Source organism: Amia ocellicauda, chromosome 17 (assembly GCF_036373705.1).
Source record: "Amia ocellicauda isolate fAmiCal2 chromosome 17, fAmiCal2.hap1, whole genome shotgun sequence".
Taxonomy (NCBI): domain Eukaryota; kingdom Metazoa; phylum Chordata; class Actinopteri; order Amiiformes; family Amiidae; genus Amia; species Amia ocellicauda.
In genome coordinates this window covers 4,822,347-4,849,958 of record NC_089866.1, presented here as the reverse complement: position 1 = coordinate 4,849,958, position 27,612 = coordinate 4,822,347, and the positions used below count along the sequence as shown (strand labels likewise).

The 27,612-nt window shown below is 48.1% G+C and overlaps 4 protein-coding genes across 7 annotated transcripts; 2 read left to right on the top strand and 2 right to left on the bottom strand.

The window, feature by feature from the left end:
* The first annotated feature begins 26 nt into the window (after nucleotides 1-26).
* Nucleotides 27-8,936, top strand: mss51 (MSS51 mitochondrial translational activator). Of its 2 annotated transcripts, XM_066690224.1 has the most exons (7): nucleotides 27-200; nucleotides 932-1,109; nucleotides 1,225-1,380; nucleotides 3,606-3,730; nucleotides 3,940-4,503; nucleotides 7,089-7,182; nucleotides 7,314-8,936. In XM_066690224.1, exons 2-7 carry the CDS (start codon nucleotides 955-957, stop codon nucleotides 7,531-7,533), a joined length of 1,314 nt encoding a protein of 437 aa, XP_066546321.1. In that variant the 5' UTR covers nucleotides 27-200; nucleotides 932-954; the 3' UTR covers nucleotides 7,534-8,936. The 2 variants fall into 2 exon arrangements, with proteins under 2 accessions (XP_066546321.1, XP_066546322.1); XM_066690225.1 differs by lacking the exon at nucleotides 27-200 and having other exon boundaries at nucleotides 791-1,109.
* A 263-nt stretch (nucleotides 8,937-9,199) lies between these two features.
* On the bottom strand, nucleotides 9,200-11,417 carry LOC136713192 (myeloid-associated differentiation marker-like protein 2). Its single transcript, XM_066690226.1, has one exon. It carries the CDS (start codon nucleotides 11,379-11,381, stop codon nucleotides 10,623-10,625), a length of 759 nt encoding a protein of 252 aa, XP_066546323.1. The 5' UTR covers nucleotides 11,382-11,417; the 3' UTR covers nucleotides 9,200-10,622.
* Nucleotides 11,418-13,563: 2,146 nt separating this feature from the next.
* stub1 (STIP1 homology and U-Box containing protein 1) lies at nucleotides 13,564-17,847 on the top strand. Of its 2 annotated transcripts, none has more exons than XM_066690190.1 (8): nucleotides 13,564-13,971; nucleotides 15,527-15,766; nucleotides 15,918-16,116; nucleotides 16,232-16,397; nucleotides 16,553-16,640; nucleotides 16,889-16,945; nucleotides 17,157-17,273; nucleotides 17,506-17,847. In XM_066690190.1, exons 2-8 carry the CDS (start codon nucleotides 15,653-15,655, stop codon nucleotides 17,629-17,631), a joined length of 867 nt encoding a protein of 288 aa, XP_066546287.1. In that variant the 5' UTR covers nucleotides 13,564-13,971; nucleotides 15,527-15,652; the 3' UTR covers nucleotides 17,632-17,847. The 2 variants fall into 2 exon arrangements, with proteins under 2 accessions (XP_066546287.1, XP_066546288.1); XM_066690191.1 differs by having other exon boundaries at nucleotides 13,699-13,927.
* Nucleotides 17,848-22,507: 4,660 nt separating this feature from the next.
* jmjd8 (jumonji domain containing 8) lies at nucleotides 22,508-26,652 on the bottom strand. Of its 2 annotated transcripts, XR_010804912.1 has the most exons (10): nucleotides 26,379-26,652; nucleotides 25,809-25,901; nucleotides 25,672-25,720; nucleotides 25,347-25,443; nucleotides 24,963-25,031; nucleotides 24,723-24,842; nucleotides 24,384-24,451; nucleotides 24,138-24,272; nucleotides 23,612-23,864; nucleotides 22,508-22,697 (listed from the first exon to the last, which is right to left on the bottom strand). XR_010804912.1 is itself a non-coding variant. In XM_066690192.1 (9 exons), exons 1-9 carry the CDS (start codon nucleotides 26,477-26,479, stop codon nucleotides 23,784-23,786), a joined length of 813 nt encoding a protein of 270 aa, XP_066546289.1. In that variant the 5' UTR covers nucleotides 26,480-26,652; the 3' UTR covers nucleotides 22,508-23,783. The 2 variants fall into 2 exon arrangements, 1 of the variants encoding a protein (XP_066546289.1); XM_066690192.1 differs by having other exon boundaries at nucleotides 22,508-23,864.
* Between the last annotated feature and the right edge of the window lie 960 nt (nucleotides 26,653-27,612).

The following is a 27,612-nucleotide window of genomic DNA, read 5'->3' as shown; positions in this document are numbered from 1 at the left end:
TGAAGGCCACCCTCGGGTCCCCAAGGGCATCTGGAGTCCCTGAGCCCCCCGGTGGTGTCTGGGTATTAATAGAGCACAGAGGGAACCACTTGCCAGCACAGGACTGTCAGTCACCCCCACAGACAGCCCCCTGCTCAGCCGGCCACTCACCCCCGACCGGCGCTCGGAGGACAGTGTTGCCACAGAGTTGACGGACACAGGTACAGTGCAGAGCTTTTTAATCTTGATTGCCTTTTTTGTTTGTTGATATTCACCAGATTAAATAGTCTTGCTACTGCGGTTGTTAAAAGGAGGAGAGAGGTCAATAACAATTAAAAAAACGAAACATTGGAACAACTATGTTGAAGTATAAGGAATCCTACCATCCTGGTGGCGTCAAAGGCCCCCAAAAGGACTTTTTAGCAGCAGCTGGGGGGCCACCAGACAGCCTCCTGCCTGGATATTTCTCTCTGCTGCTGGGCTGTGTATCGGGATCGAGTGCATCAGCATTGCAGACTGGAGTCCCAGGCACTTACTTTGCAAGCCATTCATGCTGCCTGTTGTGAATTGTTAAAAATGATTTGGATTTTTTTTTTTTTTTTTGTATTATTCAAATGCATGTTTTTCTGCCTTTATTTATTTAAATTGTTAATTTCGACACCTAATTTTCCTTGATTGTTTACACATTATAATATTGAAGAGGTTCAATGCCTGACTGTCACTTAGAAGACTCTGTGCTTTACCACTGGATTCCTAAAGATTACAACAGAGTTCGCAACAGATTTATTTTGTGTCTCTGTGTGTCCGTGTGTCCATGTATCCATTTGTGTCCGTTTGTGTCAGTGTCCATGTCCGTGTCCGTGTGTGTGTGTGTCCGTGTCCGTGTCTGTGTGTGTGTGTGTGTGTGTGTGTCTGTGTCCGTGGATGTGAGGCTCTGCCGGTCTCTCCGCAGTGCAATCCAGACCAGTGCTCAGCATGGCGCACCAAGCTGCTGACGTGGGCTCCTCCGCCCCGGGGCCACACAGCGTCTACACCGACCAGCTGGGCTTCTTCTCCATGGACGCCAACGTCCCAGGCTTGTCCCAGGTCATCCTTCACAAGCTCAACATGAAGGACTACGGGGACTACAGGTGGGGGGACAACTTCTTGATGTATAAAAACATTCAAATGAATCGATTTAAAGCGTAGTTGGCTTTACACATAAAACTCCCCCGCATGTTAACGGGTGCGACTCCTCCCTGGCAGGGCTGCGCTGGAGGGCAAGCGTCCGGGGGCGGTTTTTGGGATCCGCTCCCATAAAGAGATGTTCCAGAAGATGGAGGACACTTTCAAATTCTGCACCGGCTGCAAGAAGCTGCCTGGGAGCCTGTCAGCCCCCCACAGCCTGAGACGCTGCAAGAGGTGAGGCGGGGGTCCGGCAGGGGGAGCTGAGGATAGTTTGGTTCAATGTGTGCGAGTTAAATCCATCTCTCTCATTCTGGCACGGGTAGCACAGTCTCAAATTGATTCGCAATAATTGTGGATAAAACCATATTTTTGCCAATGCTGATTAATGGCTGATGGCAAAGAAATGTTAGAAGGGCTTTACAAGGCTTTGTGTAACGAGGCTTTGATCCCGTTGCCTCTTTAATGTTCTTGGAAAGGGCCCAAGCATGCTGCTCTGCTGGCCACAGGCCCTCGGCTGCGGAGTCGCTGTGAAGAGCCACGCAGCCCTCAGTGACTGTCAGCTTGCACTTGAAAAAGGTTTCTATAAAGTACATATAATAATTATAGTAAAAGATCGAGGGTGTTGACGTTTTCAGCACGGTGTCTAGATTCTACACAACACACTATGGAGTCTCATCTCGTTTTCAAAAATGGTGTGTGAGCTCAGCCATGCAAAAATCCCTGGCCGGCGCGGCAGGAACCAGGGTAGCAGTTCCACCGCTTTGTCCTCCTGGCAGGGGCTGTTTGTGTGTCTTATTTTTAACTGTGTAATCTGTTTTGGAAAGATTGACTTGTGTGGTTCCAGAGCTTTCCGCGCTGCCCGGGTGCTGGCGAGGCACGCCGAGAGTCCTGTGGGCCTTTTGGCTGTGTTTCCAAGAGCGTTGTAATTAAATTTGTGATTTCCATCTTGGGTTTTCCTCTGCTGTTGTTCTGTTTTGCCGTTTCACCTTTCTGGCTCTTGCCACCCAAGTTTTTAAATCTCTTACCAGCTCCTCACCGCTGTCAACCGCTGTCTTTAGTCTTGAAGCTCCTGGTTGTGATTTATGGGAAAAGTGCATCTGCCTTGACTGGGCGCTCTACCACCAGGTGTTTTTGTCTTTTTCAAGTGCTGAGGAGTATACGTCGGAGGGAACAGCTGTCGTGGGGGTCTCAAGCTTCTGAGGACGTATACTCCTCAGCACTCGAAAAAGACAAAAACAACCTCCTACACAACTCCTGCAGCAGTCTCTCATGGGGATAGTTATGGCCTGGGTGTTAAGGAGGCCGTAAACTGTGTAGAGCTGTTGATGTGTTACAAAGCCCCTCCATGTGGCACACACTCGGTCTCAGAGCCTACGCCTCTAAATATCCAGTCAAAGGTCCCGTCAATGCATGCTTTCAGAGCACGCCTAGGAATTCGTTTTTAAGTCCTGAGATACACGTTCTGTCACATGCAGGCATACAGTTTCAGAGAGGTCGAGCTACTCACTGGAGGCCTTTTAGTGACGGCGACACCTTCACCCACAGTATTAATGCACATTCTGTGGGAGAGCTGTGAATTCACTGCTGTTCTCTACCGATTTCAATTGTTCGACCTCTTCCCCTGAAAAGAGCCCCTAGGACAGGCACCCACCCTGTCCCCCTGCCTCAGTGGCTTCAAGGTCTGGGCTCCCACTGGCACAAATGCGTCTCCCATGAGATCATGAGAAAGTGGCTCAGATGTTGGTGAAGGAGCCAGAAATACCGCAGTGGGGTCAGGTTTTATGGTCCAGGCTCCCCTGCTGTACATTCCCACCCCGTCAGCAGCACATTCACTGACCACAGATAGCCACACCTGCCCCCTCGGCAAAGGCCAGCACTTTGAGGTAATATAATCGGGCATAAGGTTCCCCGAAAGCTCGCTGCGGTTAAGGATGCCTGTAATGGGTCCTGTTTCTTTTTACTGGCTACATTAACATTTCCACGTCCGCCGGTCTCACAAAATATCAGCCGTCAAGGCACGCTTGCCTGACCGCTGTAAAAATAAAAAATAAATCCCTGGCTTAGTAATTAAGAGGGTGTTGGGTGTAATTATAGTTTTAATTCAAAATGACTCATTGTCAAGGCTGCGGACACCTCATATAAATTCACTCGCTCTCTTGTCTTCGCCAGTTATGGTTTGGAAAGCTGTGACAGAGCAGGATAGTTCCATGAGTCTCACTGAGAGAAAATGCCAATTAAGAAACAAAGAAAGAAACGGTCATTCAACGTCCATTTTACCTTAATGTCAGAAAGTTGCCCGGCCTCCTTCGCGGTGTTCCACTCAACAGCCTGACGGCACAGCTGTCCGTGAACAGAAGAGCCTCCCTCCCTCAGAGAGCCGGACGAATCTAGCCCATATTTGACGTTTCTGTGGTGTTTCTCTCTGCACACCCCCTGAGGCGGGCCGCTCTCTCCCCCAGGTGTCAGAACGTGTACTACTGCAGCAAGGAGTGTCAGAGAGAGGACTGGCCGCAGCACAAGAAGTTCTGTAAGCAGCTCAGACTGGTGGCCATCGACCGGCTGGTGGAGTGGCTCGTTTTCACTGGTGAGAGCAACACCTGGCGGCCGCGGAGTGACGGGCACTTCAGTAGTTATTTTGCAGCGGTGCGCTATGCCATTTCAGTAGCTTCCTATGGTACGAATAACCCATTATTTATATCGACCTGGATATATGAGTAAGAGGCCTCTCACCGTCTTTCTGCTTCTCTCCCTCCCTCCCTCTCCTTCCCTCTTCCTCTCTCTCTCTCCATCCAGGAGACATTCCTTTTCCCACAGCAGACTGGCCAAGGTCAGTGACAGAGGTGGGTGGCTGGGAGGACTGGTTCTTCATGCAGGGGGACCTAGGCCCCCGTCTGGACGCCATCCTCACCGGCCGCCACATGGGCATCCTGTGGGCCAACGCTGGCAAGCCCCGGCCGGAGGAGGGTGAGCTGAGGGAGTCGGTCAAGCGCGTGGCCAGCGAGTTCCTGTCCCGGCCGCTCACCCTGGGTCTGGGGCTGCGGCTGTTCGGGCTGGACCCCCGTGGCCGCCCCCTCACCGTGCACCTGGTGGGGGCGTCCCACACCGAGACCCTGGGGGCCCAGCCCACGGACCTGGACGAGCTGAGTCACATGTTCCCCGCGCACCAGGGGCTGGAGGTGGTGATGGTGGGGCCTGAGGTGGTGGAAGGCCCCGTGATGAGGCCCCCACTGAGGGCCCTGGGGCCCCGAAGGAAGGTCTACATCAGTTGCTACAAAGGCCTCTACCACCAGTTCTGGGAAGAGCTCGTGGAGAAGCAGGAGGCGGCGCGGCCGGACTTGGTGGTGGGCTTCCATCCAGGTAAGACAGCGAGGTCCAGGTTGCCCTTCTTCATACCACGTTGAGGTGACCTCTGCCTCGCGCTCACCTCCGTTAGTTCAGACTAGAGGCCCTCCTCTCTAGTCCTCCTGGTTTAAAGTGTAAATAATAACTTCCTCAGCTGTCAGAGATTTAACCACAGCCTCAGGTAGGAATCGGGTGATGATTTAAACACACCGCACAAATGGTGTGATGACCACTACAATACAAAAACTAAAAGGCGCCGCTTCCTAATACAGCACTGAGCAGACCGCTTTAAACTCGCCTCGCAGCAGAAGACACGGCCACCGCTGCCTGCTGCAGACTTCACCGGACCCACGCCGCCCCCCCTACACGCGTTCGATTGCATGTATTACCGGCGCACACGACAGCAGAGGGTATTGGACTAGCTTGTCATTGTTGTGCCGCCGTGTCGTGTTTATTCAGTGCGGTACAGCGGCTCCCCTGGTGCTCTCCAGATCTCCCTCCTGTTACCTGACAGCGTGACGCTCCCTGGAGAGAGCTCCCTGACGTGTTCTTTTTGCATCCATTCCTGAATTTATTCTACTGGAGACAATTATTCTCACTTGGGTAGTTACGGAAGAAAAAAAAAAGCAGGTTTTTGTTCTGAATGTTAGAAGAGCTCTCTCTCAGTCAGGAACACCATTAATGAGTTCCTCTACATGCGCGGCATCGCTTTATACTGCGGTGGCTTCTCTATTTGTGTGTTAAGTGTCTTTTTCCTCAAGATCACACAGCCGTGAAGTAAAAGGCCAGAGTTCATAGGAGAACTTTCATTCCAACTAATTACCCTTCTTCTTGTGAGGTAATAGCCCTCAGTAATGAATATGTGCACTTTTCTCAGGAAAAACTGTGCAAGTCTTCAGACTCCAATGTAAATAAGAGTCACAGAGTTGTCCTGTACATTGTAGTTTTACTGGATTGGCACATTTAAGCCCACCTGGCCTTTTTCCATGATAAGAAAATGTAAATCCTGCAGTTTTCCCAGTGCATCTGTCTGCTGTAAGGACACAGAAGGAACTGTCCATCCCTGTCCCTGCCTGTATTTAATTTGGGGTCAGGGTAACTCATGGCAGCAACGGGCAGCGGTCCTCGCTGGTCTCTGCTCGGTGCCAGGCTTTCGCTGCCAAGAGCTTAAAATGCCGCGGCACCCATTGTGTCGTCCCGTCAGCAGGCCCACTCTCGGCCCAGACTGCGTGGGGGCTGTCGGCTCTGCAGGCGCTAACGAATGAGGGGGGAGTTAAGAGGGTGAAAAGATCAATGGCTGTTATCACATTTCCCCGGCAGGTGTTATAAAGCCGCGGAGAGCTGCACGGGCCTCCGCTTCCTCACGGGACTCGAGTGTCGATTGATGACTTCCATGTTCTGTCTGACTGACTTATTTACTTACTTACTGATATCAGGGACTTTGGGTTGAAGAGTTGCTTCAGAGCGATCAGCCCGATACGCCAATAAAACGGTTCCCCCGGCACGGGAGGGGTTACGTCACCTGTAATGAGCTCGTGTACATTAGGAGCCACGTTATACTCGCCATCTATACACATGTAAACAGCAGGGGCCAAAACACTGACATTTACCTAAAAAGGAGCTCAGTGTTTGGGCTGGACACTGTGACTGTAAATGGCTAGCTTCATCCAGGCGTTGGTGGGTCACCCAGTCCTGTCCATTTGACTCGCAGAGTGTGTCCTACAGAAACGACACCCATCCCTGCTCCTGTGCCAGGGCCCTGCTCTCTCTCTCCCTCCCTCGCTCTCATGATTCAGAAGATAAATATACAGACTACCCCTCGTGCTCGCTACATCACCTGACAGGTCCGTACGTCTGGCCAGCACTTTCTGTTTAACAGCCTGCTGGGTGGAGAGGATTAGGCACAGCGGTTCATTGGAAACACTCAGAGTTTTCTGGAAACACAGACGGAAAGGTATTTGAAGCCACACTTCCACCGATTTCTGGAAGAAGACACCCCCTACTCCTCCTCCACAGTCCCAGATCACCCCTGTCAGCTCTGAGCTCTGAGCCCTAAACGTAAACCTGACAACAGAATTCACTACAGTCCCTGTAACTCCCATAAACAATAGCAGGGTTTCAAGAATGACCTACAGAATTTAAACTAGTCACACAGGGCTGTTTATTTATTTGGTTTACTGCTCATGCAACCCTTGAAGTCTTTCGCCCCCCCACACACACACAGTTCCCATCGAAACAACAGGTGGTAAAAACAGATGCTGAAAGCCTGGTTGACTATCGGCTGCTTTCAGGGCCGTGTTTCACTGGCGGGGGCAGGGGTGCCGGAGCTCACGGCCACCAGTGCGGAGGGTCCCGCGGCAGTGCCGTATTCGCAGTATCACATTGCGCACACATCGAACCCTCTTCTTGGTATTAAAGAAACCTGAGGAGGGCCGAGCTCAGCGGGTCGTGTGACGGGAAGCTGACTGTGAGACGTGTGACGTGTGTGAGACGCCTGTGTTTTTGGGTGTCGGCTCGGACAGGGAGGCCAGGTATCTTCTCCAGACGCCTCCCAGTGTTGACGGGGGGGGGGGGGGGGGCTGCCTCTCGCTGTGTTGCAGGTTTCCACGCCACGCAGGGCCTGAGCGAAGGATGGCTGCCCACTCTCCTGCTCCTGCGCGACTACGGCATCCCCTCGCTCTTCACCGTGTACAAGTAAGAGCTGCTCCTTCCCACCGGGTCGGGCGTGAAAAAAAAAAAAAACCTCAGTCCGTGCCGGTTGTTTTCTGTGTGCTGTTCGCACCTATAAACCTCATGGCGCCATGCCTGTGCTTGTGTGTCTGCAGCGAGCAGGAGCTGAAGTACTCCCTCCAGATCCTGGCGGAGCTTGAGGTGCGCGTCCTGGACTGCGGGGTTAACCCCTTCTCGTCCTTGAAGCCGGAGCAGGTGCAGTCCTGCCCCAACAAGCCGTCGGTCCACTGCAACGCACAGTACGTCCGCTTCCAGGGAGCCGTGGACGACCTCGGGCCACAACAGGAAGAGGAGGAGGAAGAGGAGAAGATCTGAGGGGATCAATGTAGCCATTATGTATGAATGGGCCACCTGACACCTCTGTGGCCAACTATAACATGTGACAGTAGACTTCTGATCTGTGTGTGTATGTGCGTGTGTGTGGGGTGGGGGGTTCTCCACTCCTCCGAAACGGTGTTTAATTTCACATGTTGTCAATAATCAGGCACTGAGTACACAGGCTAGTGGAGAGTCACTCTAAATCAACATGCACTTGTGTGCTGACAACATGACAGATGCAGTTTTAGTGGCGGAAATACAAGACGGTCTCGGCTTCTGTGGGGGTCTCTGGTTACTGCTCTGGCCCCGTGGACGCTCTGCGCTCCAGAACCACTTTCTGTCACGGCCTGCCGCGGTCCTTTGAATATACGATATCGCCGCACTGCAGCTTCAGCGAAGTGTTTTAATCTTTTCACACATTTGAATTTCATTTCCATTTCGCGGCTCCTCTTCAATGGCGTATTCTTCTGCTGTGTGTGGAGGGGCGGCACTGTTTACAGACGGGGTCATTATCTCTCACTGGGAGAACGGGCTGTTTCTTTAGTCAGGACCGGACATGTGAATCGCATTACTGTCCTCGGGGAGAAACTGCACACGCCAGGCTGCCCTCCGTGGAAAAGCGGGACAACAAAACTAACAAACCGAAAAACTGCCAGAATTACACTGATATCCCATGGATCATCCAACCAGGTTTTTAACATGCAAACCACCACTAGCACTTGAATTAAGAGGTACATCCCCATTGGAAGATAAAATATGACATTAAATCCCGTCATTAAATGTGGTTTGAATGCTGGAGGTCAGAGACTATGGAGATGGTTATAGGTGTGAATGAGTGCATTTGCAGTCTGTGAGCTTGATCACAATAAATGATAATGGAGAATGTGGGAGACGTATTCTGGTTATTGACAGTTTGCTGTGGCTGCAGGTGTCCGTGTGTGGAGGCACATATCCTCGGCTCTTCGGCAGGTCTGGCTGGCAAAGCTCTGTGTAGAAACAAGCATTTGTGATGTAACTTTGACTGGAGTAAGAAGACATTTACAGTTGTATGCAAAAGTTTGGGCACCCCTGGCCAAATGACATGTTTTGTTGATTTTCTAAGACGTTAACACAACCTCTGCAGTGAACAAACTGGAAAAAATAAAACCGTAAATGTGCAAAAGCTTGGGCACCTTATTGGTCAGTTTAAGTTTGTTCACTGCAGAGGTTGTGTTAAAAGACCCTTCATTTATTTCTCTAAAGAGCTTCAGTTCTCCGTTAAGTTTTTGTTTTACTGCAGTTCTCCTTATTTGCATTTGCAATATCTTTTATGAGTCTCAAGCAAATGTCTGCAGATCTGTTTTGCGTTTACTGTATTATGCCTATTTTGTATAACCAGATAAAGCCCCTATTCTTTCTTCTCTTTTTATCTTTAATATTGTGGTTAAACTGCAGTTTCAACTGCTGCAATATCTCTCTCACTGCAAACCCTTGACAGAAGAAAGTGTCTTTGTTTAATTATTGTTCAATTGCCAAAATAAAAATGATCCCCCTGATAAAACGCCAGAAACGTAAGTGATGCAAGAAAATAATCCAACAGTCAACCTTTTTTATTGTTATTATTTTTGTTTTAATCAAATAGAAACATGTTCTCACAACTCACAATCAAGAACAAAATAAAAATCACTACTGAGGTCGTACAAAAAGGCAAACTGCACTTAAAAACATAAGAGGGGTCGGACCCTAATCCCACCCATGGCATGTGAAAATACAGGGCTCAAACGCAACTCTCCCAGCATGCATTGCTTCACATTTCTCCATCCTCCCCAGTTTGTGTATTGTCAAAAGGAGACCGAAAGAAAGGAAGGTTTGCTTGCCTCCTGTTCATAATCTCGTCCCCTTTACTGCAGATTAAGCAGAGCATTGCCTGAATGTACAGAATTTAAAATCTCACACCCCGCCAGTCCGTCTACGAAGTTGCTCTTCGAATAGCTGCAGGGATTATGGGGAAGGAAAAGGGGGTGACTCAAAAATAGACTTTTAGATTATTATTTTTTAAATCTGGTGGGTTTAAATTGAGGTGGAAGGCAGCGCGGGTTGTATTTGCATTTACTCCTCACTGCAATTATATGAGCAGTTAATAGGATTATTTCAGCTTCCGCACACAATCTGGGATTTCTTGTTTCCGTCAAGAAATGTAAAATAAATCCAATGAAACAGATTTAAATAGGCAAAGAAGGAAGTGCAAATGAATCGCATCCCACTCACAGAGAAACAAACCAGGCGTATGTCATTTGTAACATTTATTTCTAATTACCTTTCCACATCCTGAAAGGCTACCACTCAAAAGAGAGATTAAAGATTGATCTGACTCAGAAATGAGCAGTGAGGTTCAGAGAAATACAGATTGAATTCATTGCAGGCTGAGGAGAGACACGTGTGTTATCCCGGGCAGTGTAAATTAAATAGTCTTTTTGCCGTGGGCGGATTTACTATCTCGGGTGGAAGAAGGACTGTGAAGGAAAGCACAATAACGTTTATAAAGCAGAAGGAAACCGGGCTAACGATTAATTTAGTAGTGATTTCTGTTATAACTTTCGTTGCAATGATCTGTGTGCTGAGCTATAGCGCCCTGGTACGTTGTGAAGAATAAAACTTTGATTAACAGCTACACAGTGTCACTCATCACTGGGACAGTTCTATATACTTTTATAAACAAAGACTGTCCCAATAGTGTAGAGTAACATTCTCATCACTGCTTTCAATTCCTTACAGAAGAGCATGAAAGTTTACTTCGAGTTTAATGAGGCAGTTAATGAGTATTTTGGCAGTAGCTGCAGGAAACATGATTTTCTCGACCATTGAAAACATATCTTGGCTACAGACATTGTATGATGACTGTAGAAAACTAACAAATACATGATGGCACCTGGTATCGCTCCTTTACGACATACAGAGACTAGCAAAAGCAGACACGGGTAAAATACATTGTTTAAAGCCTCAAGATGTGAACAGAACTAAAGACCAGACTGGATACACATTTGAGGTAAATGGTAAAGGAAACGCACAGAAGCTGCTGCTCAGTGGAGGAGACCAAAACGGAGTCGCTAGCGAAGCACCGAGCTGCACATTGTGAAAATAAGGTCCAAGATGTACAGAGCCAGGTTGATGAAGGTGAAGATGGTGACCACCAGCAGGCTGTCCCACAAGCAGTTCTCACAGTCTGGGGGACGGGGGTAATTTCTGAAGGCGGACAGGGGCCAGAGGATGGCTGCGGAGACGTAGAGAAGCACGGCCACCACGCTGAAGATGGGGGCGATTTTGTTCATGGGGAAGACACAGGGCTTGCACAGAGTCGGGAGGATGTTGTAGATGAGGATGAGCAGAGTGACGGGGAAGCAGACAGCGTAGACGACGATGCACCACTCCATCCCTGGCTTTCCATAGTAACCGGTCAGGGAGATGAAGATGATGCAGGATATGAAAGACTCCAGGACCTTGAGGAAGCCTGGCATAGTGGACATGTAGCCGCCGCCGCCGTCCATTTTGGCCATCACGGCCTCGATGGTGTAGGTGATGAAGCACAGAAAGGACACGCAGGTGGTCACCAATGATAGGACGCATTTTGAACAGGTGTAGAAGACCGCGTAGAGGACTGAAGCCGAGAGGAGCATGATGGCGAACAATATGCTCATGCCAGTGGTGAAGTCACCCCAGTCAAACTGGATCAATTTCAGCAACAGAGTGATCCCTAGCAGCTCAATAACTATGATCACCACAGTCATAAGGAAGCAGAAGACCCACGTGAACATGCACCAATTCCAGTAGGAGAACGGAGAGGGCCCCCTGAGGCTGGCCAGGCACATTGCGAGGATGCAGAGCACCACCGCGATCAGACGTAATATCCCCCTCCGCTCTCCCAGCACCGACGGGGTCAGTTTAATTTTAAAGTCTTGTCCAAACATCTTCCTCCCAAGATCAGTATCCGTCTACCTCCTGAGACAATGAACCTGCCCTGCGGACCTCTCGTCCGGTATGAACGCAAACCCCGGAGATGCAATGGGATGAGAGGTGCTGCTTTCTTGTCTTCCTTGTTCCTTTCTTCCTTTTTGACGACTGGTGCTCTGGGCCTGCACTCAGCATAGGTGATTCAGTGAGAAGGCGGCTGGCTGTGTGTGAGAAGTCCCCAGCGTGGACACCTTGCTGAGGAGTAAGCAGGCTTCTGTTTAATGTGGTGACTAACTAGTGTCATATCTGCCAAACTGATTATAGGAATAGGAAGCTTTTTGCCTAAGCAGCATTAACCATGAGTGGGCAGGGAGGGTCAGATAAGCCTTGTATCCCACTTTGCAGGTTCACAAAGACCAGCCTTCTCTATTTGAAAGACTTTGTAGGAGAAATGTTTGGAAGCTCCAGGGCAGGGCTTTACAGCTGGTATGTTTTAAGAAAATATGTTTCAAGGACATTAGTTATTTTTCAACATCCCTTATCTATGCAGAACATGATGCACCTGGCCTCTGGAGAAATATCTTCTGCTTAGCATGCTTAAAAAGACCATGTGAATCGTTAACCGCACCCTTACTTACCGCTGTGTAGAAGTATTTGTCTTTTCTGTAACAAGTCAGAGAAACTTTGTATTACTCTGATACTGTCCCTCTTCATGCTGCATGAATAAAGGTGTTGCAACAAACACAACAACCTGAATGAAGATTTAATTTCTTCCACAACTTCATAACACCTTCTTCTTGAAGTATAAATATGCAGTAAATTTCAATAACCTTCCATCCAAACGATTGTAAAAGAAAAAACACACAAAACACATTGTCAAGGTGTAATGCGTATAGAACCACAATACGTTTAAGTCTTCATTGCTGTGACATGAACACAGGGCTTTATCAACCGTCAAACTCACTTTCTTCATTCACAATGTAATGAATCTTGTTGTGGGGAGATTTAAATTCTAATTGGACATAAATCATGTTAATACAACACAGCGTATTTCACAGGGTGTGAAGTATGGGAAACCAATTGTGCAACTGCTTTTCTTTCTCCAGTCTTGAAGTGCTGACAGCACGTCCTTGTTTACTGAAACTCAGATTGAAACTCCATTTGAAGAACCAAACACTGAATTAAAATTAAATGAGGCAACATCAGGCTGACTGTGTTTGCCTGAGAATTGTGCATTTACTGAATTGCAGAACATTTAATGCAAAAACAAGAAGAAACTGACATTAATCTGATATGAATACAATACAAAAGCCTGCACTCAGGATTTAAATACTTTATTTTCTAAGGTAAACATCACAGCAGCTACTTTTACAGCATATCTGGTACCAGGAGGCAGTGTGTGATAAAGCAGCACAATTCAGCCCTCTGCTGGATTAGCTGAGTGCCATAAAAGCACTAACTATATTAAAATGTGAAAATTGTTCTTTAATCAGACCTTTTGAAAGAGTATTCAAAATGTAATGTGCCTTTTGCTTATGGTTTATGCTCGCTTGTCTTTGCTGTTTACAACTATAGAAAGTTTTTGAAAGTAGATCTCACAGCACAAGTCCAATATTTAGTCATGTATGTACATATTACATTGGCATATTAAGTAGTAAGCCGATATATCTGTCAGAAGTCCATTTTCTGTTGTGGATTATGAACTAATCAACATTACCAAAACAAATACATTAGAGGCTGGTAGTAAACCTATAGCATCCAAGAGGCAAAGATGCACATTGAAATGTGAGTTTTTAAAGCGATTTTCTTCAGAAATTCACTGGTTGAACTATATATTTTAGTCATCTACACAAACAACCGCACTGAGTTTAAATGCAGTAACGTAATCATCAATCCAATTGTTAAAAAGCAAGCATCAGGATGTGCGGACCCCGATTTTAATACAGTTGCTGCAGCGCATTTAGTGTAGCGCAGATATCCGCAGCTCTGCTCTTCTGGACCAATGGGATCGCCGCGATTCTGCGGGTCTGCGCAGAACTGCGAACATCTGCGCACGGGAGCGCCACCGCTGTACTTCCGGGTGGGACGGGGCTGACTCGACAGCACTTCCGGTAGTGTCGCCTCGTCAAAACAAGAGGCAGCCGGACGCGCCGCTGGAGGAGAGACCCGCACCGAGACCCGCCGCTCAAGACACACGATGGCAGCAGCCCCGTCCCCGCCGCTTGTGTGAGTGAAAGTCCCGCACCGCACGCCAGAGAGACGCCGCCTCGGAGGCAGCAGCCCCAGCAGGCCCCCGCACTGTGCGGAACCGCGACGTCGCCTGTGGATAGCAGCCGAGGGAAACAGCTGCGCCACCGGGGACGAGTGCGCATCCCCTACCGGTCGGTGGGAGCAGGAGGTATCGATTCACCCACCCGGGATCAGCCCTAACGAAATAACCGCACCGCCGGCGAGGGAGAGACGTGTGAGACCGCCGGCTGAGGGAGGGGAAGGGGGTCGAGTGGCCAGGTGAGGCTCGGGGTGTGCGGGGTACAGCAGCTGCTCCCTTACCGACAGGGTCTCTGGTGTGCAGCCGAGGGAGGCGATCTGCCAGCCCGGTGCCACGCAGTGTCCATGCTATACAGCTGCTGCAGGACGGGTGCTGATGGTGGCTTTACTGCAGCCAGGGGAGCCCAGACCTCGGTGGCGTGGCTGATGTTTCGGCACTAGGCCAGCAGCCCGGACTGACGCCAGTCCATCGGCTGCTTCATGACCCCGCAAAGGGTGTGAGAGCCGTGCATGGTGTAGACTTCCTCCCAAGACTGCTTTGATCACATTTAATATTGTCGGATCAGCTCTGAATCTTTCTGGACGGAGTCTAGTGGAAATAATGTCTTGGGGGGGCGTGGATCGTCTAAGTTGAATTTCTGTGTTCAACGACCTTCTAAAGCCAGTAAAATAAAAGAATGCAATGGTATGGATGTTACAAATGACAATAGCTTCAGATGCGTTGTAACCACACACAATTGTCCCAGTGCCACACCTGTACACATCTGTTTCTCACTCCATCTGACGTTTTCCCTGGCCAGAATGTGATGTATATGTTGAGGGACTTTATGGGCTTGTTTTACACTACAGTTTAATACACAGTGTAGGGAATCCTTTGGTTTTAGGGTTGTTCTCCTCTTCTGCACATTTTATGGAAAGCAAGAGAAGTACAGGCAGTGCCATCGGGCGTTTAAAGCACCTCATCAACCATATATTATATTACATATTTCTTCGCAGACGCCCTTATCCAGTTTACACAAGAATCATTTAAAAGCATTATAAAGTGCAGTGATAATCAATACCCGATACAATAAGCATACATCCAACCTAATCCAGTTAAGTCCTAGAGACGTGCTACAGGGAGGGGTGGATGTTGGAGAAGTTGCAGTAAAACGGTAGGACTGCCAACAATACATATGTAAGCAAAGACTTATCACATTAATGTTTGTGAAGTGGGGGGGTATATCTAACAGGGATGTGATTTATGTACAAGCCTTAAGTGATACTTAAACTATCCTTAAATGACTGGCTATAGCTAGGTTTAATACTAATAAAGATATCGACTTTAACCTTACTTTCTTGCTTCAAAGTTCCAGTGTGAAGGAGGAAAAAAAAGCTGTGGTTGGAAATGAGAGAATGCTGAGTTTTGAAATACACGCTTATAATTAAATGCATATTCTTTTGTTGTTGTTGTTCATGAATTGTGAAGCCTTAACTGTAGGTACATCATTTTAAGACCTAATGAGCCGTATTAGGAGTGCTGTGCCAGCGAATTAGACCGCCAGTGAGCAGCGGAGTCGGACGCTTCAGATTCTGTGCTCTTGTACCAATTGGAATCCATAAATTACATTTCGGCGGCAGACGACTCCGACTCGGCACTCTCGCTTTCGCTCAGACGGGGTTTAAATACCCCGTCCGTGAGGTCTGTTCAGTGTGAAGCTGATTGCCCTGATCGGTAGAGGGGAGGGGGTTGTTTGCTTCCAGGGTGTGCTGTACTGCCTCGTGTCCTTGACTGTCCTCTCGTCGTGCCCCCCAGGGAGCTGGTGGCAGGGGGGGGATTCAGCCTGACGCAGCCCGAGAGAGTGCCGGGTGCCCAGCCGGAGACACGGGGAGCAAGATTGGGAAGCAGAGCGGAGCGGGCGCGGCGGGGTTGGCGGAGAAGATGGCAGGCAGCCCCGAGAAAAGCGCCTCCGCCCAGGAGCTGAAAGAGCAGGGCAACCGGCTCTTCCTCAACCGCAAGTACCAGGAAGCAGCCACCTGCTACAGCAAAGCCATAGTAATTACATTTCTGTTTGATCTGAAGTCATTGCAATAATATAACATGTTCTAAAACGTTTCTGCTATTGTAATTCATGAATCGCCTCCATTCTCGGTGGTGGTGGGGTTCTGGCCTCTGACCCAGCCTCCGTGTTCTTGTTTCCTCTCAGAACCGCAACCCGTCGGTGGCCGTGTATTACACCAACCGGGCCCTGTGCTACGTGAAGCTGCAGCAGCACGACAAGGCCCTGGCGGACTGCAAGCACGCCCTGGAGCTGGACAGCCAGTCGGTCAAGGCTCACTTCTTCCTGGGCCAGTGCCACCTGGAGATGGAGAACTACGACGAGGCGATTGGCAACCTGCAGAGAGGTCAGAGGGGTTTTTAGATCGGCTGTGTCGTGTGGGAGAATCTGAATTTGGAGTAATACAAAAAATGGTGAAGTTTCTGAGCAGCGCAGTCAGTGTGGGGCCTCCTGTGTTCCAGCGTACAACCTGGCCAAGGAGCAGCGGCTGAACTTCGGCGACGACATCCCCAGCGCCCTCAGGATAGCCAAGAAGAAGCGCTGGAACAACATCGAGGAGAAGCGCATCAACCAAGAGAACGAGCTGCACGCCTATCTCACCAAGCTCATCCTGGCGGAGAAGGAGAGGTGAGGCCGATTACGATTCAACTCCAGCGCGGCTGCAGGAGGCGCGTGCGGAGGCCCGCGGTATCGGTCCTGGTCGGGTCCCGGTTCTGGAGCGGGGGGTGTAATTCGTCCTGTAGCGATCTCCTTCTAATGTGCGTCTCTGATGCGTCCCACAGGGAGCTGGAGGGACACCGGGACGAGCAGGAGGGCAGCTCGGAGGACAACAGGAGCAGGAACGAACTGGCCAAGATCCAGGCCAAGCACGTGAGTCTCGGGAACCCCCTGGCAGCACGGGTGCAGCAATCCCCGCGTACGACAGAACGACAGCTGTCAGATTAATAACATGCGTGTTGTTGAATGTCCTAGAAGGAAGCGAATGTGTTCCAAACTGAAATGAAGCTGCAGTTCTGCCCTGTGAGATACAGATGTGGCCAGTTTGTTTTGGATGCGGTGGCAGATCTTTCTTGGTGCCTCCTGCTTTCTCACAGCCCCTCTCTCTGTCTCTTGAACAGGATAAATACCTGTCGGACATGGAGGAGTTATTCTCTCAGGTGGACGAGAAAAGAAAGGTGAGCTTCCCGATTAAGACCGGAAATATGTGGGTGTGTAAAAATACCCCAACAGGAAATTCCAAACTCGCTCCCCCCTAGTGCCGGAGCTTTTTAACACTTAAGGTCTGCAGCAGGAGAGAGATTTCTCTCTGTGCTTTTGTCGCTGGGGACGTGTGTGTTTTGACACCCCGCCCCCACACTGATGCGCTGTGTTCTCCTCTTTCCACAGAAACGTGAGATTCCAGACTACCTGTGCGGCAAGATCAGCTTTGAGCTCATGAGGGAGCCCTGTATAACGCCCAGCGGCATCACGTATGACCGCAAAGACATAGAGGAGCATCTACAGGTAACATCACGGCCGCTAAAGGTGGCAGAGCTCAAATGTTTTAACGCAGCGGGGCGTTTGTGATCCCTTCGCCGGCACAGTAAAGGGTTTCTGCAGCTGCCATGATCGGCCCGTTCATAATCGGTCAACTGTAGTGTTTGGCCGAGCTCTAAATTGGTTTGGGGGTGGGCTGGGATTTATTTGGCCATGTGCATCTGTCAGTGACGCCTTGTTTCTGTTTCTGGTGCCGCAGCGAGTCGGACACTTCGACCCGGTGACCCGAAGCCCTTTGACCCAAGACCAGCTGATCCCCAACCTGGCCATGAAGGAGGTCATCGACGCCTTCATCTCGGAGAATGGCTGGGTGGAGGATTACTGAACTGCACGGGGCTGGAGACGGAGCAAAGCGAAAGAAAGAAAGAAACAAACAAAACAAACCGATATGCCCTCCTGGATTTGCACTTTAACGCAGCGGCCGCGCCACAGACTGCCTTACCGGAGCGCGGGCCATCTGTGAGCTGCGTGTTCCTCCTCCTTTGTCCTCCCTGAAGCTCCCAGATCCCCTTTAAAAGCAACAAAAGGTCCTTAACCCTTATTTCATGGCTCTTTTTAAGTTTTTAATCTTAGTTCTTCATCCATATTCCTAAACCACCCACAAACCATCTCATCATCTGTGTTCGCTGGACCGTTTCCACATTGAATTCAGTTTTTTTTAATTGTGGTTATTAGTGGATAGAAATAAGGATTAACTCTTGTCTGGCTGACGGAGCGCCTGGAGAACCCGTGTAATAAACGGTCACCTCTCCCCCCCCTGCTGTTCTCTGCCAAGTGTAGGAGCTTTTGTGGGAAAACTAGTGTAAATAAATGCCAACAATTGCTTTGTAGGGAAACATTTAAGGAGAAACAATTGAAAAGCGTGGTCTGCAGGACTGCATCGATACCTGTTTTCAGCGTCATTTGGACTTGGTTGAGTGTGAAGTGGATAGTTTCTGAAAAGGGTCGCCCTGCAGCTGGATGTTTTTCAGTGAAATGTAGGGCCGTGTCAACAGACGTTTACTTCGGTAGCTTTGCACTGGCCTGCCAGGCGAGGACCCCCACTGTCGAGGCTGGGTTATAGAGATGAGACCACCCTTGATGGAAATGGTTTCTAAATGCAACAGAAGATGAGTCTCTGATCTCTTCGCAAACCAGCTTTCTTGCTCTTTTAATTATTCTTTTATTCTATTCGGTTCCCATGTCCCAGACCCCGGGCTTCTCCGAGTGTCCCGAGAATCGGCGGGTTAATAAAATAAGGAGGGCTGTGATAAACCTCCAATTACGCGTTTGATTGAAGGGAAAGCCTGCACTACAGCCGGACGGTGTGCGTTTCTGCGTTTGCACGAGATGCGATGGCTTCTATGCATTGCTCGGATTGGGGGGACTGCTGTGTGAAAGCATGCCACTGAATTCGGCTGCCTTTCTTCTACATTATATTACAGTTGGTTGCGATCATTTGGACAGTGAGCCGGTGCAAAGATATATACTATTCTTTATAAGACTAATCTTCAAAGATTGCATATATCTGTAGGATGCTAAAGGACGCTAGTCTGCCAAAAGAAATATGCTGATGCTAGAATTGCTACCAAATGTAATATATTTTTTTTCTTCTGATTATAATTGTTTTGGGTAATTTAAATAACTCCTCTACACTATTGTTATGTGGCACACATGGTCTCCAGTGTCATATAATTAATAGCTGTATCTCCCACAGAGCGAACAAAGAAAACTAACATTAATGAGTTTGAGTACCTGCAGACACGAGCAATGTCTCAGAGAATCTGTTCATTTTCCCACTGATTTACATTCTTAATTGGAAACTTTGCTCCAGTGTGTATATATAAATATGAAGTGAATGCAGGTGATCCAGTGGAAGCATATTAAACTGATTCACATGAAAAGGTACAGTTAATCCTTAGTTCAGTCTGATTTTAATGCATTTCTAAAACCTCATTATTTGCATTGTCTGCCCCAGCTCAATCCGCATCGTCATCCCATTAACCCAAGTCTGTTGCCTAACCACTGAGCAAGGGGTGTCTTTGTCCCAGCTGATCAGGTTGCTTTAGGATGATTCTGCCTACAGAAATACGACTGTACAAAGACCTGCACTGTTGCAAGGAGGCAGTTTTGTACACATGACATGAGAAGACACCTGATGGCCCATGTCTTAGTCACAACTCATGGGTCCTGTGTACTGCACAAATGAGCCAAGAGTACAGTTTAGTTATCGGTCCGTCGTAGAAAAGACAGCCTAGGGGGCATGGCACAGGTCAGTTTCCACTTCTAGACTCGTGTACGAGAGAACCCGTGCTCTCCATTGTGAAGTTGCTGTTATGTCACCAAATATGCGTAATAATGTCTGCCTTGCTGTTCATTTGCCTTGATTCCTCGTTGGAAAGTAACCGCAACAGCACTGTAAAGTGGAAACTGGTATTGAAGTCGCCGAATCTGAATGCTCCTGTTCCCCGAAGCAAATACAAATGTAGGCAATCTACCCCCAAAAAATAGATAAAAAACCCTCCCTAAATCGAGTGGAAGAGAATATAGCAGGAGATGGTAAAAGACTCTCCTAAAATAATATAAAATAACATAAAGTAATGCAGGAGGTCTGGGCTTGCCGTGGCAATGGTTAAAGTCGTCTCGCGCGGTCTTGGCAAATTGCGTATGCGTTCACAGAGTGATGGCATTGCGGTGATGCCATTGTAATCTAGCACTGTAGTACTTCTGTCGTCCTGTGTATCTGTTTTCCCACAGTGGAATAGTATTGGTAAGGTTTAAAGCCAGTTTTTCAAAACTGACAATTGATGTCTTAGTGGGAGCCCCCCCCTCACCGGCACCCGTGCCCAGTAGTGCACCGTCCTCGACGCGCGCACACACACACGCGCACGCGCACACACACACACACACACACACAACATGCTTTTAGGAATCTGCACCCAAGACACAAATCGCTGCACCTCAAAACATTAATAATCGTTGCGTTATATTGATTCGGTTTTAAAGTAGGTCTCCTGAAATCAATCTTTGCCCGATTGAAAAAATGTCATCTTTAAGTTCAGTTTTAATAACAAACCTGCCAGGAATCAAGTTACCTTAGAACTCTGTTTTCCCTTTTCTGATAACCTTGTGCATCACATATGGCGTGGAAGCGCAGCACTTTATTATCTGAATGTGGTGTTGCGTCTCTGTCGGCGAAGATCAATGCTTTGTCCCACTAAACGACAGTAGTTGAGCTTTTTCTAGTTGTACCCATTGAACTTGGTTATAAATTGGTTTTATGTAGCTAAGAATTAGAACTAGAAAATTTAAAATTGATGTTATACAGAGAGATGCACAGGAAAAAAAGAGGATTGTTTCCTGGAGATGATTTTGGATCATCGATAATTTGGTCGTCTTTAACGAGGAAAGGTGGAAAGGGAGAAACTGGAGGCACACTTACTAAGTTGTTGCTAGGAGCATCACAAGTAAAAATTAAATCCCAATTCAGAGACCGTTTGGACAGCTGATGGCCCACAAACGTTGGACATCACTGGTATACAGACGTCACTGCGGTTCAGTGCAGGTGCGTTTGTATTTGATCTCCGACTTTTCTGTTGTGCTTGACATCATCATTTTTTTTTTTTTTTTTTCATTTGTTGCTTTGTAAATAAATTTGCTTGACAAGGTGTTTTCTTTTCCCCACGATTTTATTCACCAGATGTTCAGATTATTACGAGTCACTCATGTTTCCAGGGGCTGAAGTCTCCTTTTTAATCATGCCTGATGCTGTATCCCTTGAGCCCCGTTCGTACAACAGAGATGCACAATCGCACAGTCAGGACCTGGATAGTGTGGCCAGTTTAGTGTTCACTGGAAACCTGGCTTTGTCTATTGCAATGTGTCGTTTACATCTACAGCTACCTGTTCTCTGAGAACACAGAAATGTTGAGCATGCCCGATTTGGGTGTTTTTTTGTTTTGTTTTGTGTGCAGCAACGCCTCACAGGTATGAGGTGAAACAAAACTTAAATTATTACAACTGGCATAAGAATCTTCTAGATCTTTAAATCACATTAACATCTGCAGGATATCTTGTCAATATGTTAGGATCCGTAAACGTTTTCAAAGCTGTTTGTTAGATTTATGTCATTCACCTTTTCAGGGTTTATGTATTGATACCTTTTTTTTTTTTTTAAAGATACGACTTCTTTATCGGAAATGTCGACACAATTGAACGCACAACTTTGTTTTGGCAGAGCAGACAGAAGTTGTTTGCATTGTGTCTGACCTCTGCAAAAAGTAAGGCCAACTCTGCAGCCCTCACAGCCTTTGCTTTGCTTTCAGCCAACGCTCGTTTGAAAGTGTGGCTCCCAGCTTCCAGCTTCCAGCAGCCATTTCCTCACCTGTGATTTCTGGGTTTGAAACGACGTCTTTGTTATTTTCTCCGCTGCTGGGTTTGTTCATTTCGATACTGAAGACCTCATATATGTTTCTGTTGTGCGTTCCAGCTCCGATTTACAGATGTACGCTATGCAGGCCCGTTCCTCCCGCGTTCGCCATGGGCTGCCGTGGTCTTTGACACTCTTAGGTCGTGGTCTAGTGCTGCTTTACTGGAGCAGAGGAGAGAGAGAGGATGTAGGATGTTCTCTCATCAGTATAACGTCTTTGCCACGACAGACTGTGCAGCCACTTTCTTCCATAAAGCACGTGCGTTATCCTAGTTGACGATGTTCTGAAACAGAGCACCGTTGAGGCTTTGTTTTTGCAAAACCGTGGTCTATATGAGATACTCGCCCTTTATGATTTAAACTAGTAAACCCCTCAAGGTAACTGTGATAGCAGCAGCTCAGATTTCTGCGGTGAAGACCACGTTGGTTTACAGACCCCTCCTCTGGGGCAGGTCACTTGTGATTGTGTGGTTGTTGCCTGCTTTTCTGTGTCATAGACCCATATCCTCACTTTATTATTTTTTTCTCCCCCTCTCCGTTCTGAAATCGGCAGACTGGTGTTTGTTGTGTTTCCGTGTCACCGTCATCGGGGCAAGCCCGTTGTATCTATTGGTCGGTGTCGATATGAATGTCACGTAATCAGCCAGCTGTTTCGCCTTCCGATCCAGTGGCTTTCACTGCAACCAAGTGGTATCTAATCTTAAATATGGTGAGTTAATAAAGATTATATATTACAAACCAAGGACATACTTGTTTCTTCTTTTGAATTGCTGTTCAAACGGCAAAGGAGACCTTGTACTGCATGAAGATTTTTATTGCAGAAGAACAGAGGCCAGTGTAATCGGATGTCCTCAGGTCCAGCGTTGGCAGAGCCTCCACTCGTGTCTTTAAATTATTCAATTAAATCTTTGAATAAACCAATTGAAAAATATATACTGAACAAAAATATAAACGCAACAAGTGTTGGTCCCGTGTTTCAGGAGCTGAAATAAAAGAGCCCAGGGGTTATTTCTCTCGCATGTTGTGCACACGTTTGTTTACATCCCTGTTAGTGAACATTGCGCTCTTTCTCCAAGAAAACCCATCCACCTGACAGGTAATAGGCATCTGCCAAATAAAATGTTATTACTTTCAAGACATCTTGCATAAAAAGTTGACCTATACAAAATCAAGTAATACAATAAACAGATTATAACACACACATGCAGAGGGACTGGCAGTTACAAAGGAAGATTCTACTACAATTTTTGGTTTTGGTGCAGAGGTAGAGTGGTGTGGCGTATCAGGAAGTCGATTAAACTGCATGAACGTTTACACAGGTGCACCTTGTGCTGGGGACAACAAAAGGCTGCTCTAAAAAGTGCAGTTTTGTCGCGCAACACAATGCCACGGATGTCTCCCGTTGTGAGGGAGCGTGCGATTGGCTACCGACTTCAGGGATGTCCACCAGAGCTGCTGCCATAGAATTGAATGTTAATTGCTCTACTATAAGCCCAGGACTCCACATCCAGCTTCTCCACCTGCCCGATCATCTGAGACCAGCCTCACCGAACAGCCGGTGACACCGTGGGTTCGCACAACAGAAAAACTTCTACACAAATGATCAGAAAGCATCTCGGGGAAGCTCATCTGCGGCTCATCGTCCTCGCCAGGGTCTGGACCCGACTGCAGCTCTGGTGGACAGTCCTGTGGTCAGCAGCCCATCGCACGCCCCCCTCACAACTTGAGTGAATGGACTTCAATTGACTGATTTCCTTATATGAACTGTAAATCTTTAAAATCGTTGCATGTTGTGTTTATAATTGTGTTTAGTGTATTACCGTTTATTTCTTAGTGGAGCCCCCTAACCCTGATCATCATTGTGTCAAAAATAAACCATGTCAGCGTGGTGATGGACCTTGAATTAGAGCTGGGACTCGGGTTCACTTCGGCTCTGAGCCCTTCTTTAGCACAAACTGGCCACGTGAGGGGTCAAAATGCGTCCCAAAGGTCGTGTGGTTTTAGGTTAATCGAGTCCTCTTCCTTAGAAGCCGGCGAGAAGCAGACTCGGCGCCTACGGAATCAAGACGTCACCCCAGGAAGGTGGAGATGAAGACACTGGTGTCCAAATTGAGAGTGGCGTGCCACCAGTGGTCAGGGAAATACAGCGCCTGGCAGCAAGAGGAGCAGAGGTCAGACAGCTGCTACTGCAACCGTGATTCAGCAACAGTATTTACCAGTAAAACAGTGTACAACAAAGCTAACAGTTGGGCCTTTGACTTCGGCCCCTTTTTGGTTTCAGTTTTCATGACTGAAATTTTGGAAAATGTATTGATCACCTGCTGTTCAGTTCCCTAGTATAATATCAGGTCTGTAATGACCCTGAAATTTCATTATTATAAACTGTAATGGAGCCCCAGCAGCTACAATGACGCTTCACTCACCTCCCCTGGGCGGATGGTACACTCCACGGGCCTCTCGTCCGGGGGCAGCGAGGGGTACGTGTCCGTTAGCCAGGACAGGGTGGTCCGGTTGGGGTGGAAATGGGGTTCTTTTTCAGGTGGATACAAAAACCAGCGCTGGGGGGAAAACACACACAGTAAGGGGGGGGGGATCTGCCGATGGGTTTGAATTGAAAATGGTGTGGGTTAGTTCAAGCAGATCCAGTGAAAGCGTCCCTTTCTGATTACCTTCCTCCCGTAGATGACCTCCGAATAGCCAGGGCCGTGCCAGTGGAAAGGGACCCCTGTTCCGGGCCCTAGGAAAGACAGATCAACCTTTAGAGAGAGCCCCTCCCACTCAAGAGTGAGATGGTCCTGACTGACGTACGTCACACAGACTAAGACCAGGACGCCAGAGTCACAGATCCTGCGAGGAGACGGTGAAAGGAGCTCCTATACGTGTCCTACACATGGTTACGCTACAGTACACACCCTGTTCTCGGCCGTACTATGCAAACAGGGGTGTGCTGCAGTAAACGCAGCATCTCGGCTCACCTGTACAGGTTCGAGACCCAGACCGAGGCTCACCTGCGATCCCAAAGCTGTAGGCTCCACTGGTGTGGGGGAGGGCGTAGGGAGGGGGCCGGTAGTGCTGGAACAGCGAGTGCCATTCGGTGAAGTTGTTGTCTCCGAAGAAGTACAGCGTGTCTGTAAATACGAAACCCACAGTGTTCGGTTTGCGTTGAAGTGAATGCGATTCGTGTCATGTTCCCGCAACATCCAGCAGACGCGTTACACCGAAGCGGAGCGACTTGGAGAAGGACTCACCGCTGCCCAGGGTGTCCGGGGACTGCGGCCTCAGCAGGCGCTCCACGAATTCCTGGAAGGGCACGTCCACTGAAAGACATGATTATTAAACCTTTATTGACAATCACAGGATGTTAAGAGAGCATTATATTGAGTAACGGAGCAGATTTCTGCATCAGCGATGAAACCGGGGTCTGGCTTGAAACGGTGGCGACTAGGGCTGGGGTTCAGGCTCCAAACGGTGCAGGCGACTTGCTGATGCTATGCAGTGGGGTCCAGTGGAAGGTCTCTCCCATGGACGCTGCAATTACGTGTTCAGTTCAGCACAAGGATTCCGATATTTCGGTGCCAGGCTGATTCATTATCATCCCAGCAGTGCCAGGGATCTGGAGGCATCCCACTGACCTTTCCTGTAGGAATAGGTGTTGGCTGTGCTCAGGCGGACCAGCCGAGGCCCGTAGTGCTGCAGGAGGGCGGCCTTTGAGCACAGGAACCGGAACTTCTGTGAAACACACGGACGTGCGTCAGAACAAGACCGTCAGGTGCGTTTCACATGCATAATGATATTGTACTACAAACAAAGGCATGGCATCAAATAAGAGGAGTGGATTCTGGAAATATATATACAGTTCAGATGTACATATTTATTTAAGCGACGTTTACAACATTTTGAAAAGCTGCAGGTGAGGCAGTAACCCATAGATGCCCGGTGACTGAAGCGGTTACTCACGGTGTTATCAGACAGACCTCTGACTATGACAGGCTTGGAATAAGCGTATCTGTAAACAAGTAAACGGACAACATTAGTCTTCCAGGAAAAAGATAACCACAGAGTTGTACCACAGTCCGTACACACACTCTACTCACTCTTCAATGAACTCCGAGTAGGTCAGCGACTGGTCCCTGATCGCGATGCTGCACGGGCCCTCCTCGGCCAGGCTGGACTCTGGGCTGGAGACCCTGTGTTTGGACGGAGATGGACATTGTGCAAAGTAGATTAGTGTTTGTGGCCAATTAGCCTATTAGTGGTGTTCAGCCATTTGCAAGACCGTTTTAGAAACCTTTACAACAGGGAAGGGTGCATTTAAATCGTGTAGGGGAGCATACATACATCTAGAGTTCAGTCCCATCATTCTGGTGCCATATCCTTATCTCGTCAAACATATGGCCACTACACATGCACGGTGTGTGCGGTTAGTCGGAGGAGAGAAAGCACAGGAGTTGCGTCCGAGTAGCGCAGATGTCCGCAGATCTGCACAATCTCGGCCATCCGATTGGTGGAGCCGCGCAGACCTGCGAACGTCTGCGCTGCAAGAACGCGACCAGGATGCGGTCGCCTCTGCTTCCTTGTGAATCCTTGTGCATCCTTGTGACAGATGCAATGCAATCAATATCGGCGAGTTATGATGATGATGAAGATCTGCTGAAGTTACTCACCAGCCCCCATCGCTAGTCGTCAACTCAGTCTCGGCATCCAAACCCCGAGTTTCCGCCGGTAAAGAGCCGAATAAGAGACAAATCGCCAGCAGCCTTTCCATCAGTTTTGCAAAGAAACGATCGCTGAAAGGCGGGTCGGTGTGATGATCAAACACTGCTCTCTTTCTTGATTCGTGTGCGTGAAACTACAGCTGCTGGTGAGAGACTTTTTCAGCTCATTTATCACATCGGGTCGCTTTGCTTCCTGCAGCTGGCAGCCACTCAGAGACCTCCACAGCGGACAATAGGTACGCGCGGTGCACTCTGGGACATGTAGTTCTCCAGTCCAACTTAAAGCTGTCCTAAAAATAAATACATCAAATAAACGTCTAGCAGCCCATAGCATTACATCTTGGAATTTCGTTTGTTAAAGGCGAATCGTTTTGATTCAAACTGGTCTGATACCCCAACTCTGCAAATATACAGTAATTCTGCATGATGGCGTTACAGGTCATGTAGGTCAATATTGAAAGCCAAGTCCGGATAGTGGATCAGCTCAAAATGGGATTATATGTGTTAGCATTAGATTGGGGGGACAGACAATGCAGCTGTATTTGTGTTGGACTTCACACTAGATAACTCTTTCATTAGGATCGATGTTGGGCAGCACAGTTTTTTGCCCCAGGCAAAGTCAGCAGCACCATCATGTGTAGTCTGTCGGTCAACAAAGGTCCTGACTGAGATTTATTAGACACTTTGCAGGTTTAAATAAGTCTATCTAGACCAGGGGATCTCAAACTGTGTCAAAACGAGCCTCCCTGAGCAATGACGAAACATGACTGCGCCTCCTCATAATTTAATAAAACAATACAACAATATGTTGCAAAAACATGAATACAAAGGGATTTAATCAATATAGAGATCAGTATGAGTTGCAGAAGTATATAGTTTCAGATAAAAAACTGTAGAAATGGAAACTGCTAAAATAAAACTTTATAACCATTTAAGAAACATGACACAGACCAATGATAGATAATTCAGTATAATATGCATTATTCCAGTGGGAGGGGTGTGTGTTTCCTCAATGCACAAAGTAGTGGGACTCCGGGTTGCAATTTAGACAGGAAGAGACAGACGTCCGGGAGCTTTCAAGGCATACCTTGCAAATACTCAGCCACCATATCTTAATAAAACATTTGTGGTGACAGGTCAGGTGAACCAGGAAAAAAAAACACACAACCAGACATGTGGTTTA